The following is an 11,375-nucleotide window of genomic DNA, read 5'->3' as shown; positions in this document are numbered from 1 at the left end:
ACAAGGTAACTATGCTATTTGCTCAGCTTTTATTTAATGCAGGTTCATTCAAAGTAGAACATCAACATACATTAATATCCTAGTCACACTCTAACAACCTAAGAGAAACATCACACACTGACACAACAATCAAAGGGGAATAATGAAACTGAGTCAGAGTCTCAGTCTGCAGGTATGGGAGAGAGCATGGTGGGCAAGGGAGTAACCAGCATCTTGTGAGGAAGGATGTCCAGAGTCAAGTGGTCAACAGGGGAGGCAAAGACTTCAGTCAGCAGGGCAGAACCTCTGTCAGCCGATGCCAAAAGAAACGGCATGGCATGGAGCAGCATCTTTGTATGTGGAGCTCAGCTGTCCCAGTGATGGTCTGGAGCCTGCCTCAGTTACACCTTGAAAGTGGCATGCTCTACCCTTCTGGGTCTCTTGATAATTGTCTTGGCACTTTGATGGCAAGTGGGGATTTCCCCGGGAGCCTATCTCTGGGTGGTCCCGCTTTGCAGATATGGCTGTTCAGATCACACCTGCAGATATCTTAAGTGTGTCTCCTTGCCAGATGTGTCTAGTCTGACTTAGGTAGTTTCCTTCCTGAACCAAAGTGTCATGGCTGACTGGAAGCCATGTTGGTTGACATGAGTGACTCCATTTTGTTTTACATACTTTGTCCTGTCGTGACTGGACCAATGCCACTTTACTGGTCCAGCCCTCCACAACATCAAAAACAAATTTAGTGAGATCCATATTCTCTACTAATCCAGAGAAGAGTTCCATAGTCCAACTCTTCACTTTGACTTTCAAATATGAAACTATCTCTGCCAAATAAAGGGTTCCATGTTACTTTAGGATAAAACGCAAAACTCTTGACATGAAATAAAAGGCACTTCAGTACCAGAGCCATGTTAACTCCTCTAAGCTTTATGTCTACCACTTCTCTCCCTGACACAATGTAAGCTACAGCCATTCTGACTGACTTTCAAATTTCTCTATTTTCTTTCCAGTCTTAAACTCTTACAGTGCCTGTCTCAATTGACAGCAACACCCTTCCCCTGCCTCCTTGGCTGTGAATTCCTTCTCTTCCTTCAGGCTCTAGCTGGGTAAATTTGGCTTTCAGTGGAGGAGATTATAATGCTATCATAAAATCAAGTCTGCATCTGGCAGCAGTGAAAGAGCCTAAGACTTTAATTAATTCATTCATATTTATTGACCACCCACTCCTCATGTGTAAAAATGCCACAGGGAACATAAATATGACCAAGCACAGACCTGTTTGTGGAAAAAGATGTGGAATATTCACACTGAAGAGTAATGCAGAATGTCATATGGGAAATCCAAGTGCTATGGACATTGAAGAGGTAGGATGACCACTTTTTGTTGAATTTGGGAAAACACCTTATTCTGATGTTATTCTAAATGTTTAGAAACTCCATTTGTCCAATAGTACCACTCAGCCTTCTCTTGGGTGATTAACCAAGGATCAAATTTGTAGTTCTTAGGCCCCCAAATCCAGTTCAAGTATAGCTGCTTGCTTGCTCCAGTGGTTTTCTGTGGCTTTAAAAATGTTGGATAAAGTATTACTATTTGCAGTAACATGGATAGATCATGAGAGTAATGTGCTAAGTGAAATAGACAGAAGAAGTCAAGACCCTTATGATTTCCCTCTTATGTGGGATATAAATCTAAAAGCAAAAAATGAACAAACAGGACAATCAAACAAAAGCTCAGGGACAGAGCAGATCAGGGTTTTCCAGAGAGAAAGGAGGTAAGAGGGAGATAGAAAGGGTAAAGGCGGTCAAACATATGGTGACTGAAGAAAATTGACTTTGAGGATTGAACACACATGCAATATTCAGACAATAGATTGCAGAATTGTACACTGGAAACCTATACAATGTTATGAAACAGTGTCACTCCACTACAGTTAATAAGATTAAAAGTTTGAAAACCACATGTGTTTTCAACTGGCATAGTACTATATTATGACATTAACATGCATTCTTAAGCTATTTTTACTTTCAAGAAAACTGGCGGATAATTCATGTACCCTCTCAGTTTGTAACTGTACTTGTTCCCCAAGTGACTAAAGAGAAACAGTGACTCTTCAGGCCATGGCCATGTGTGATTGAGGCAACTCAGGACATTATACAATGGTTTTATTCTTTTTTCTTTGCTTTTCATAGAATTTCACACAGAAAAGTACTTATTGGAAATTGTCATACAGCACCATAACTGTGGAATGTCTCAATGCCCTATGTTAATTGCAAACATGTCACTGTGGTACAGCAGGGATCCTGTCATATGTAGCAGACAAAAAAGACACTAAGTTTAAAAACTACAAATTCCCAAAATACCTGTGGAAGATAAATGACATCTTAGCTATAGGACATTTTTCTTTTCACTTGAATATGTGTGATAGTACAAACTTAAGCTATTTTTCTTTTCTGTCTTAATTCTGCTTTGTTTTGAAATAACTAAGCAGTCTACAGCCATACCACCCTGAATGCCCCTGATCTAGTCTGAAAAAAACTAAGCATACTTCTCTAGCATTCCTGTTCACTGTATGAGGGGAATTAAGTCTTCCAGGGTTCTAGGGTACCAATTCATGCCCATGGGGAGTTAAACCACCTCTGGCACCCCACTACTCTGGAAGACTGATTTGCCACAAAGAGTTCAGTTGCTTTTGATAGACAGTAGATGACTCCAGTGGTTCTCTACAGGATGAGATCCACATTTCAAATGGGACATTCATTGGACTATATCTGATAGGCAGGTTTAAAGCTTTTCCAATGTTTAATGCAATCACCACGATTAGACTGACACAAGCTTCTGATGCCTACAGTGAATGCTTGAAAAACCCATAAGTAAATATTGGGACATGGGATAGAATATTTGGAATATTTAAAATACTGGCTTATGGCTGAGTGCTGCCCACTTGCATTATCAAGCACTGGTGGCCAGATCGCAGTCCTCTGCTTCACACAGCGCTGCTGCAGTGGCTCAGGGATGCGCATCCAGCATTTGCTGGGTCTGGGAATAAGGAAAGAGCAATGTTGGAGTCCTCCCCACATGCACAGGATCCAGAGATGGTGTTCAAAAACTCTTACACTCTCACTGCTGATGAGCCGGCCATGGGAGATGAAAGGCTGGGACATGGCTAACTTCTAGGACCCGCCGCAGCTGAGAGATGCTGAGCACCTGCCCCGAAGGTTATGTTTGCAAGAGAGAGGCCCCGCAGCAAGAAGGTAAGGACGCCAGCTGCCCCACGAGGCCATCAAACGAACCGCTCACCCCCCCACCTCGCACGTGGACCAGTGACACCGTCGCCATGGTGATTTAATGACAGACCCTCAGTACTAATTCTAGAACTTCCCTCCCTAACCGCCCTCAGGACCAGACCCTGAACCGCCTCTCCTGGATCACCCCAGCACCTTTGCCTTCTCCCAGATCTCCCCGCGACTCTCCGTGCACTCTTCGTTCGAGTTTGAGCATTTGAGCATCACCACTCTCTGAGTGGACCCAGCAGCAGCCTCGTCCTCCTCTCTATCCACCTCGAGGTAGGCAGGCAGCCCCGCCTCCCCCGGCTGGGGGGCGGGGGCCCCTCCAGGTGCCTGACCGGGGGTCTCCCCCAAGGTCCCCAGGCATCAGCTTCCAGGTCATCAGGGCTGGTGGTGTCCAGCAGGGCTCCCAGCAACCTGACCTGAAGAAAATGGAAGCACTAGCAGGAGGCAGGGGGCGTGCTCCATCTCTTGCCCCGGGAAAGCCCACTCAACAGGGCCTGGTACCCACGAAAAGCCTTCCGCTATCCCGCACACACGTGCATTTCTATCCACACTCATGTCCCCCAGCAGGACTCTGCTCCTTGAGGGCCGGGTAGAGCTCCAGAGAGGCCTGCAGAGACGGGGGCGATACCTTTTCCTGTTCGAGGATCTGCTTGTGGTGGCCAAAACCACATATATCAACAGGTGGAAGGTGAAAAGTAAAACAAAATTGAGTGACATGTGGATAGCAAGCTGCTGTGTGAAGGAAGTGGGAGGAGGCAACACCGATGCCTCCCGATCATTTGTTCTGGGCTGGCCCACAGTCAACTTTGTGGCCACTGTCAGTTCCCCAGAACAGAAGGACAAATGGCTCTTTCTCCTTCAGAGGTACATCAGTCTAGAGAAAGAGAAGGACCATCCGAAGACCATTCCCCTCAAAATTTTCACCAAAGACATTGGGAATGGTGCCTATTACAAAACCATCAGAATAAGGAATTCAGATACAGCAAGTGACATTATCAACATGTCACTACCAATGCTAAGGATAACTGGCTCTGAGAGAGATTACCAGTTATGGATCAATTCTGGCAAGGAAAAGGCATCATGTCCACTTATTGGGCATGAATGTCCTTATGCAATTAAAATGAGCCATCTTCGAGACACTGCACTCCCGATGCAAGGTTCGGAGGACACCACCAGCCCTCTCAACCTCCAAGAGCTCTGCCTCATGGAACAGCTGCCCCGGGAGATGCGGTGCCAGTTCACCCTGAAGCCCAGATGCCTGGCTGTGCCCCAGCAGCTAAGGGACTCAGGTCAGAAGACCTTTCAAAGGAGAAGGTCTATCACCAAGTGGCTTTTTGGGCGGAGCTCTAGCACTCACCTGGATAGGTTGCCCATGTCACCAACCTCTCCTTTGCCAGGGCAGCTCTTTGGAGTGTCTCTGCCAAATCTCTGCAGGCAGGACAATCTGCCCAAACCTGTCTGGGATATGCTTTTTTGTGTTCATGAGAAAGGACCCCTCACCAAAGGAATATTTAGGCAGTCAGCCAGCATGAAATCTTGCAGAGAGCTGAAAGAAAAACTAGATTCTGGAGTCGAAGTCCACCTAGACCATGAGTCTATTTTTGTCATAGCATCTGTTTTTAAAGATTTCCTAAAACATATTCCTGGAAGTGTTTTGTCATCAGATCTCTTTGATCACTGGGTCTCTATCATGGATCGAGAAAATGATGAACAGAAAATAAATGAAATTCAAAGACTGTTAGACCAGCTTCCGAGAGCCAATATTGCTCTCTTACGGTACCTTTTTGGAGTATTACACAACATCGAACAACACTCCTCATTCAATCAGATGAATGCATTTAATTTAGCAGTGTGTATTGCTCCAAGCATGCTTTGGCCTCCAACTTCCTTCAGCCTAGAGCTAGAAAATGAATTTATAAAAAAGAATAATCTGCTTATTCAGTTTATGATTGCAAATTGCTGTAGGATATTTGGAGAGGAAATCACTTCCCTCTTTGGAGAATCTTCAGTGAGGCATGATACTATAGAGAGAGCCTTCAACACCCCTGGCGCAGAGAAGACTGCCATTCCCGACAGCGGGGAGAGTGTGCTGAGTGAGCATCATGATGCTTCATGCAGTGACCTAGTAGAGAACCTTGGTGAGAGGGGCAGAAGCACGAGCTGTGACTTAACCATTCATGACAATCACCTTGACCAACCGGAGGTGGAAGATCTTTTAAGCCTGAGTGATATTGTCTTGGACTTTTCTGAAGAAGATGACATTCAAAAGCAATGTCTCCTTGAATCCACACTGGTGGCCATTTCTGTGGTATCTTGCAGCCACATGCCCCCACATGATTCCCCCAAGAATCAGCCCCTTAACGCTGACACATCTGGACAATCTCCACCACAAACAACAGAAGCCCTGCAGAGTTCCAGCAGGCACCAGTGCTGCACAGAGCACAACACTGAGGACCAGCCCAGTCAAACTCAACTATACCAGGATGATATCTCCAAAGAATCAAACTAAAACTCCCTGAAGGGCTGGTCACTTGCATGGAGAGGAAGATTATTTGGATTGTGGAAAAGAAGACATTCTCGAGTGTCAGTTACAAATGCATCTGAAACTCCTCAGCCCAGAACACAATGGCAGACACGTCTGACCAAGTTCAAAAACTGGTCCCTCAGAAAGAAAGAGAGGGAAGTAAGATCATATAAAAGGAAAAGACCTTAAGTAGAAAAGCCACAGAATTGCCGCTCCATGCCTCTCGTGTTTCAGAAGCCAACTCACTGAAGGCTAATCAGAAAGACATCTGCCTAAGGGCAAAGCAAGAACATAGAGCAGAGCGGGCAGCTTGGTCAGAGGAGACCGAAGGTGTGGGAAATAGTAGAAGGCCTGGTCACTGCAGAGGGAAGGCATGGGAGGTGAGCAGAAGGACTGGTTGGAGGAGATGGAAGGTGTTGGAGGCCAGCAGAAAGCCTGGTTGGAGGAGACAAAAAGTGTGAGTCAAGCAGGAGGCTTGGTCAGAAGACACAGAAAGTGTGGGAGGGGAGCAGAAGGCCTGGTGAAGGCAAAGAAAAAGAGTGGGAGAAAACTGAAAGGCTAGGTCATGGCAGAATTAGTGAGAGCCTAGCTGAAGGCCAGGTTGGAGGAGGTCTATAGTGTGGCAGTCGAATAGGAGGTTCATTAGACTGAGATGGAAGGTGTGGGAGGCAAGCAGAAGTACCAGTAGGAGGAGATGGAAATTGTCTCAGGCCGGCTGAAGGCCTGGTTAGAAGAAATAGAAAGTGTGGCAATAAAGCAGGAGGCTCAGTCAGAAGATACAGAAGGTGTGGATGAGGGCAGAAGACTATGTCAGAGGAAAAGAATGCTGTCAGATGCAAGCAGGAGGCCAGATCACAGGATAAGGAAGGTGATGGAGTCCAGGAGACAACCTGGTTGGAAGAGACAGAAACTGTGGGAGTCAAGTAAGAGTCTCATTAGGAGGAGACAGAGTGTATCAGAGGTGAGAAGAAGAACAGTTTGGAGCAGGCAGAAGGTGTGGGAGGTGAACAGAAGACCACATCTCAGCAGATGGAAGGTGGGGGAGGTGAGCAGAAGACCAGTTAGGTGCAGAAAGAAATTGTGGGAGGAGAACAAAAGACAAGATCAAAGCAGATGGAAAGTGTCAGAGGCCAGCAGAGGAACTGGATGGCAGAAAAGGAAGGTGTCAGAGCCCAGCCAAAGACCAGGTCAGGGCACAGTGAAGAAATGGGAGACCAGCAGAAGCCCTAGTAATATGGAAGGTACTGGAGGCCAGCAGAAGGCCTTGTTGGAGAAGAAGGAAAGTGTCTGAGTAAAAGATGAGCTCAATGAGAGTATACAGATAGTTTGGGAGGCAAGCAAAAAACCAGGTCAGAGGGCACAGAAGGTGTTGGAGGCCAGCATTTGGCCTGGTTGAAAGAGACAGAAAGTGTGGGAGTCAATCAGACATCTTGGTGAGAGAACACAGCAGCTTTGGGAGGGGAACAAAGGTTTAGCTGGGGCAGACAAAAAGTGTGGGATGGAAGCAGAGGGTTCTGTTGCAGAGATGTGGTATGAAATGTGAACACAAGGCCTAGTCAAAGGGCAGGAAGGGTGTTAGAGTCATGCAAGAGGCAAGATCAGCAGATACAGAAGGTGTTAGAAGTCAGCCAACTGCCCAGTAGGGGGAGACACAGTATGGGAATCCTGCAGGAGGTTCCTTAAGCCAAGACAGAAAGTGAAGGGCCCAAGCAGAAGACCAGGTCAGAACAGACTGAAGGTGTGGGGGGTGAGCAGAAAGAGTGGTGGAGATGTGGGACAAGAACGGAGCTAGGGCGGGGCAAGGGAAGATGTGTGAGTGGAGCAGAAGGCCTGGTCTGCAAAGATGGAAAAAGTGAGAGGCTATCAGAAGGCCTGGTGGGGCAGAGGGAAGGTGTGGGAAGGAAGAAGAAGGATGATTGGAACTGGTGGGAGGAGTCTGAGACAAGCAGAAGGCTTAGCAGTGGCAGAGAGAAGGTGATGGACAGAAGCAGAATGCTGAGTTGCACAGGGAAGGTGTAGGAGGCAAGCAGAGGACTGGTCAGAAGACAGGAAAGTTGTTAAAGGAAGAAGAAGTACAGATAAGAGAATAATGAAGGTGTTGTAATTCATTGGACCACCAACAGGGAGAGATGGAAAGGGACAAGCAGTAAGTCATTAAGAGGAGAAAGAACTTGTCTAAGCTGAGAAGAACAGGTCAGAACATATGGAAGGTGAGGGAGCAGAGCAAAGAGCAACTTGGGCCACACAGAAGGTATGAGAGGAGAACAGATGAGAAGGAAATAGCACAGGGGAGGTGGAGGAGGCAGCAGAAGGCCTGGACTAGACAAAAAGTAGAGTTATTGAGTGGAGATCACACAAGAGACAATGTCAAAGGACATGAAAGGTGAGGGAGGACAGAAGATGGCATGGTGGTAAAAAAAAAGCTATAAGAGCCCAGCTAAAGGTACACACTGAGCAGAAGTAAGAAGAAGGAAACCAGAAGAACTCCCAGTGAAAGGGCATAGGAGGTGTGAAAAACTGCAAGTACAATGAATGAACAGAAATAATCCATGGGAGTCAAACAGGAGTCAGGTGGTTGGTAATGAGTAGGCTCGAGTGGAGCAGAACGCCTGTGAAGGCAGAGAGAATGTGCGTAGGTGAGCAGAAAGCCTGCTGCAAGGAGAAAGGGAAGTTTGGGAGGCCATCAGTGGGCCTGGATGGACGAGACAGAAAGTGTTGGAGTCCAGGCGGGGGCCCCCTGTGCGGAGACAGAACGTGTGAGAGCTGAGCAGAAGACCCGGTGGAAGCAGACGGGAGGAGTGTGAGGTGAGCAGAAGGACGGGTCTGGTCAGAGAGAAGTTGCGAGAGAGCACCAGGAGGCCCAGTGAATGCCGAGAGAAAGTGTGGGAGATGAGCAGAGGACCAGCTCTTCTGCTCGCATCCAGCACCTTGCCTCCACCAGGACTGGCCTTCTGATAGCCTCCCACTCCTTCCATCTCCCCCCAACAGGCCTTGTGCTCAGCTCACACACCTGTCCTTTATCCCCACCAGGACCGCGGCTCCCCTCCCACACCTCCACCCGTGTCTCTGTACCCATCCCGCACCTGCAGTCTGCTCTGCCGTGGTCATCTGCTTGGCTCCCTCGGGTCCTCTGTCTGCGCCTAAGAAGCCTCCTGCAGAAAGTGACATGGTACACTTTCTGTCTCCTCCAACGGGACGCTCGGCTGGCCTCCAACACCTTCCCTCTCCTGCCCTCTTGACTCCTGCTTGGCTCTGATAACTTCACTGTCCTCTGAACAGGCCTTCTTCTGGCCTGCCACACCTTCTCTCTGTCGTCGCCAGGCCATTTGATCACCTCCCAAACCTTCTGTGTCATCTGCTCAGACAACTCATTCACTGCCAGACTTTCCGCCTCCTCCAAACGGGCCAAATGTTGGCCAGGGACACATTCTCCATCCTCTGACCTGATCCTTTGAGCATCGCCCATCCCTTGAACCTGCTGCAACAGGGTCCCCTGCTGGTCTGCCACAGGTTCCTTCGGCCCTGACTGGGCCTCCTGCTGTCCTCCCACTCCTTCCCTGGGTCAGGAGGCGGACTTCTGCTCCAGGCCCACACCTTCACTCTCACTGGATCAGTCCTTCTGCACGACTCCCAGTCCTTCCCTCTGTTCCGACTGGGTCTTCTGCTGTGCTCCCAACACCTTCTTTCTCTGCCTTGGGAGCCTCCTGCTTGACTCCCAAACTTTCCGTCTCATACCACCAGGCCTATTGCTGGCCTCCAACATCTCCTATCTGCCGTCACGGGGCGCCCTGCTCCACTCTGACCCCCTTCCATGTGCTGACACTGAGCCCCTCATGGAGCCCCACACTTTCCTTCTCGTCTAACCAGGCTGGCATCTGGCAGCAGGCCACTGACACCTCCCAATCCCTTCGAGAAGAACTTCTGCTGGGCTCCCACTTCTTCCCTCTGCCCTCAGAAGGCCTTCGACTGGGCCTTGTCGCCGGTTCTTTTCCCATTCAGGCCATCTGGTGACCTACGACAGCTTTCACATCCTCTGACATTGTCTTTTGCGAGACTCCCACCCTTTCGACCCGCTTGGACCTGGTCTTCTTTGGCGTCCCACGTCTTCCGTCTGCCCCAACCGGGGGGTGTTCCTCTTCCCTCCCACACCACGCCTCATCTCTTCCAGGACCAGGTCTTCTGCTAGCTTCTCACCCCTTCCATCTCATGGACCTGGCGTTCTGTTCTCCTCCCACACCTTATGTCTGCTCCAAACTGGTCTTCTGCTCGCCTCCCACACATTCCATTTGCTGAGACCACCATTTGTGTTCAGCTCCCTGACCTTCCCTCCGCTCCAAACGGGCCTTTGGCTCTTCTCCCTCACCTTCCAACTGCTCCAACCTGGTCTTCTCATCGCCGACTTGTTCTGTCTTCTCCTACCGGCCTGGTGCTGGACTCTTCCCACCTCCTGCAGCTGGGCAGTCCCAGAGGCTCCGAATCCCTCCATATCGCCTGATCTGGCCTCTGGCTTGTCTCCGGCACTTTTCCTGTCCTCTCACCGCACCCCCTGCTTGCCTCATACACCATCCTTCCGCAGGCCAGATTTCTGCTTGTGCCTATCGCCTGCCTTCTCCATGGCTGGGCCTTCTGCTCTCCTCCCCCTCCTTCCATTTTCCCATGCCAGAACCTTGCTGCCCTGCTGCACCTTCTCTAGTCTTTCTGCTCATCTCCCAAAGCTTCGGTCTTCTCTGACCAGGTCTTCTGCTTCACTCATTCATGTTCTGTCTCCCCCTGACAAGCCTTCTGCAAGATTCCAACACTTCTTTTCTCCTCCACCCCAGCCGTCTGCTAGCCGGCAATACCTTCCTTTCACCCTGGTCTTTCCTCTGTCTTGTCACTGAGTGACATCCAGCCCTCTGACCTTGCGGCTGCTCAGCTCCCACACCATGCTTGTGCAATGGAACTTTCTGCTTCTATGTTACACTTTCTGCCTTCCCCAGCCAGGTCTTTTGCTCGCCTCCCAAAACCTCTGTGCCCTCTTACTGGGAGGCCTCACTGACTCCCACACTTCTGACCTCGTGCAACCAGGCAAAAATGCTGGCCTCCACACCTTCTGGGACCCCGGACCCAGTCCTTTTCAAGCATCCCACACCTTCCCTCTGCAACAACCTCACCCTCTCCGGGTCCCCCACACCTTCGGTCTGCACTGACAGGGTCTCCCGCTGGCCTCCCACACCTTCCCGCTGCCAACATCTGGCCTTCTGCTCGCCTCCCGCCCCACACCTCCTCCCTGTCTGCTCCAGACTTCCTGCTAGCCTTCGGCCAGGGGGAAGGCATTGGAGGAGAGGAGAAAGCCGGTTGCGGGCAAAAGGAAGGTGTGGCAGGAGAGCAGAAGACCATATCACAGCAGAGGGAAGGAGTGGGAGCTGAGCAGAAGGCCAGATATTGGCAGAAGGAAGGTGTGGGAGGGCGGCTGCTGGCCCACATGGGCGGTCAGACGGTGTGGGAGACGAGCAGAGGATCAGGTGGCAGCAGATGGACGGTGTGTGACACGCGCAGGGTCCAGGTGGGAGGATACAGAAGTTGTGGGAGGACAGCAT

The 11,375-nt window shown here is 49.7% G+C and overlaps 1 protein-coding gene and 1 pseudogene across 1 annotated transcript; one reads left to right on the top strand and one right to left on the bottom strand.

The window, feature by feature from the left end:
* The window catches only part of LOC123829728, a 3,472-nt pseudogene extending 470 nt beyond the window's left edge, over positions 1-3,002 (bottom strand).
* Positions 3,003-3,175: 173 nt separating this feature from the next.
* LOC123829727 (rho GTPase-activating protein 20-like) lies at positions 3,176-5,781 on the top strand. Its single transcript, XM_045855589.1, has 2 exons — positions 3,176-3,233; positions 3,764-5,781. The coding sequence occupies exons 1-2, from the start codon at positions 3,176-3,178 to the stop codon at positions 5,779-5,781; spliced, it is 2,076 nt and encodes a 691-aa protein (XP_045711545.1).
* Positions 5,782-11,375: the final 5,594 nt, after the last annotated feature.

Source organism: Phyllostomus hastatus, unplaced genomic scaffold (assembly GCF_019186645.2).
Source record: "Phyllostomus hastatus isolate PE091 unplaced genomic scaffold, TTU_PhHast_1.1 phas_scaffold_114, whole genome shotgun sequence".
Classification (NCBI taxonomy): Eukaryota; Metazoa; Chordata; class Mammalia; order Chiroptera; family Phyllostomidae; genus Phyllostomus; species Phyllostomus hastatus.
This window is presented reverse-complemented; position numbering and strand designations above follow the sequence as displayed.

Excerpts from the sequence above, each read along its gene's own strand:
- LOC123829727 (XM_045855589.1), top strand. The coding sequence starts at position 3,176 with ATGCTGAGCACCTGCCCCGAAGGTTATGTTTGCAAGAGAGAGGCCCCG. Across the intron at positions 3,234-3,763 it reads AGAGGCCCCGCAGCAAGAAG|GGCCTGGTACCCACGAAAAG; the intron begins GTAAGGACGCCA and ends CCCACTCAACAG.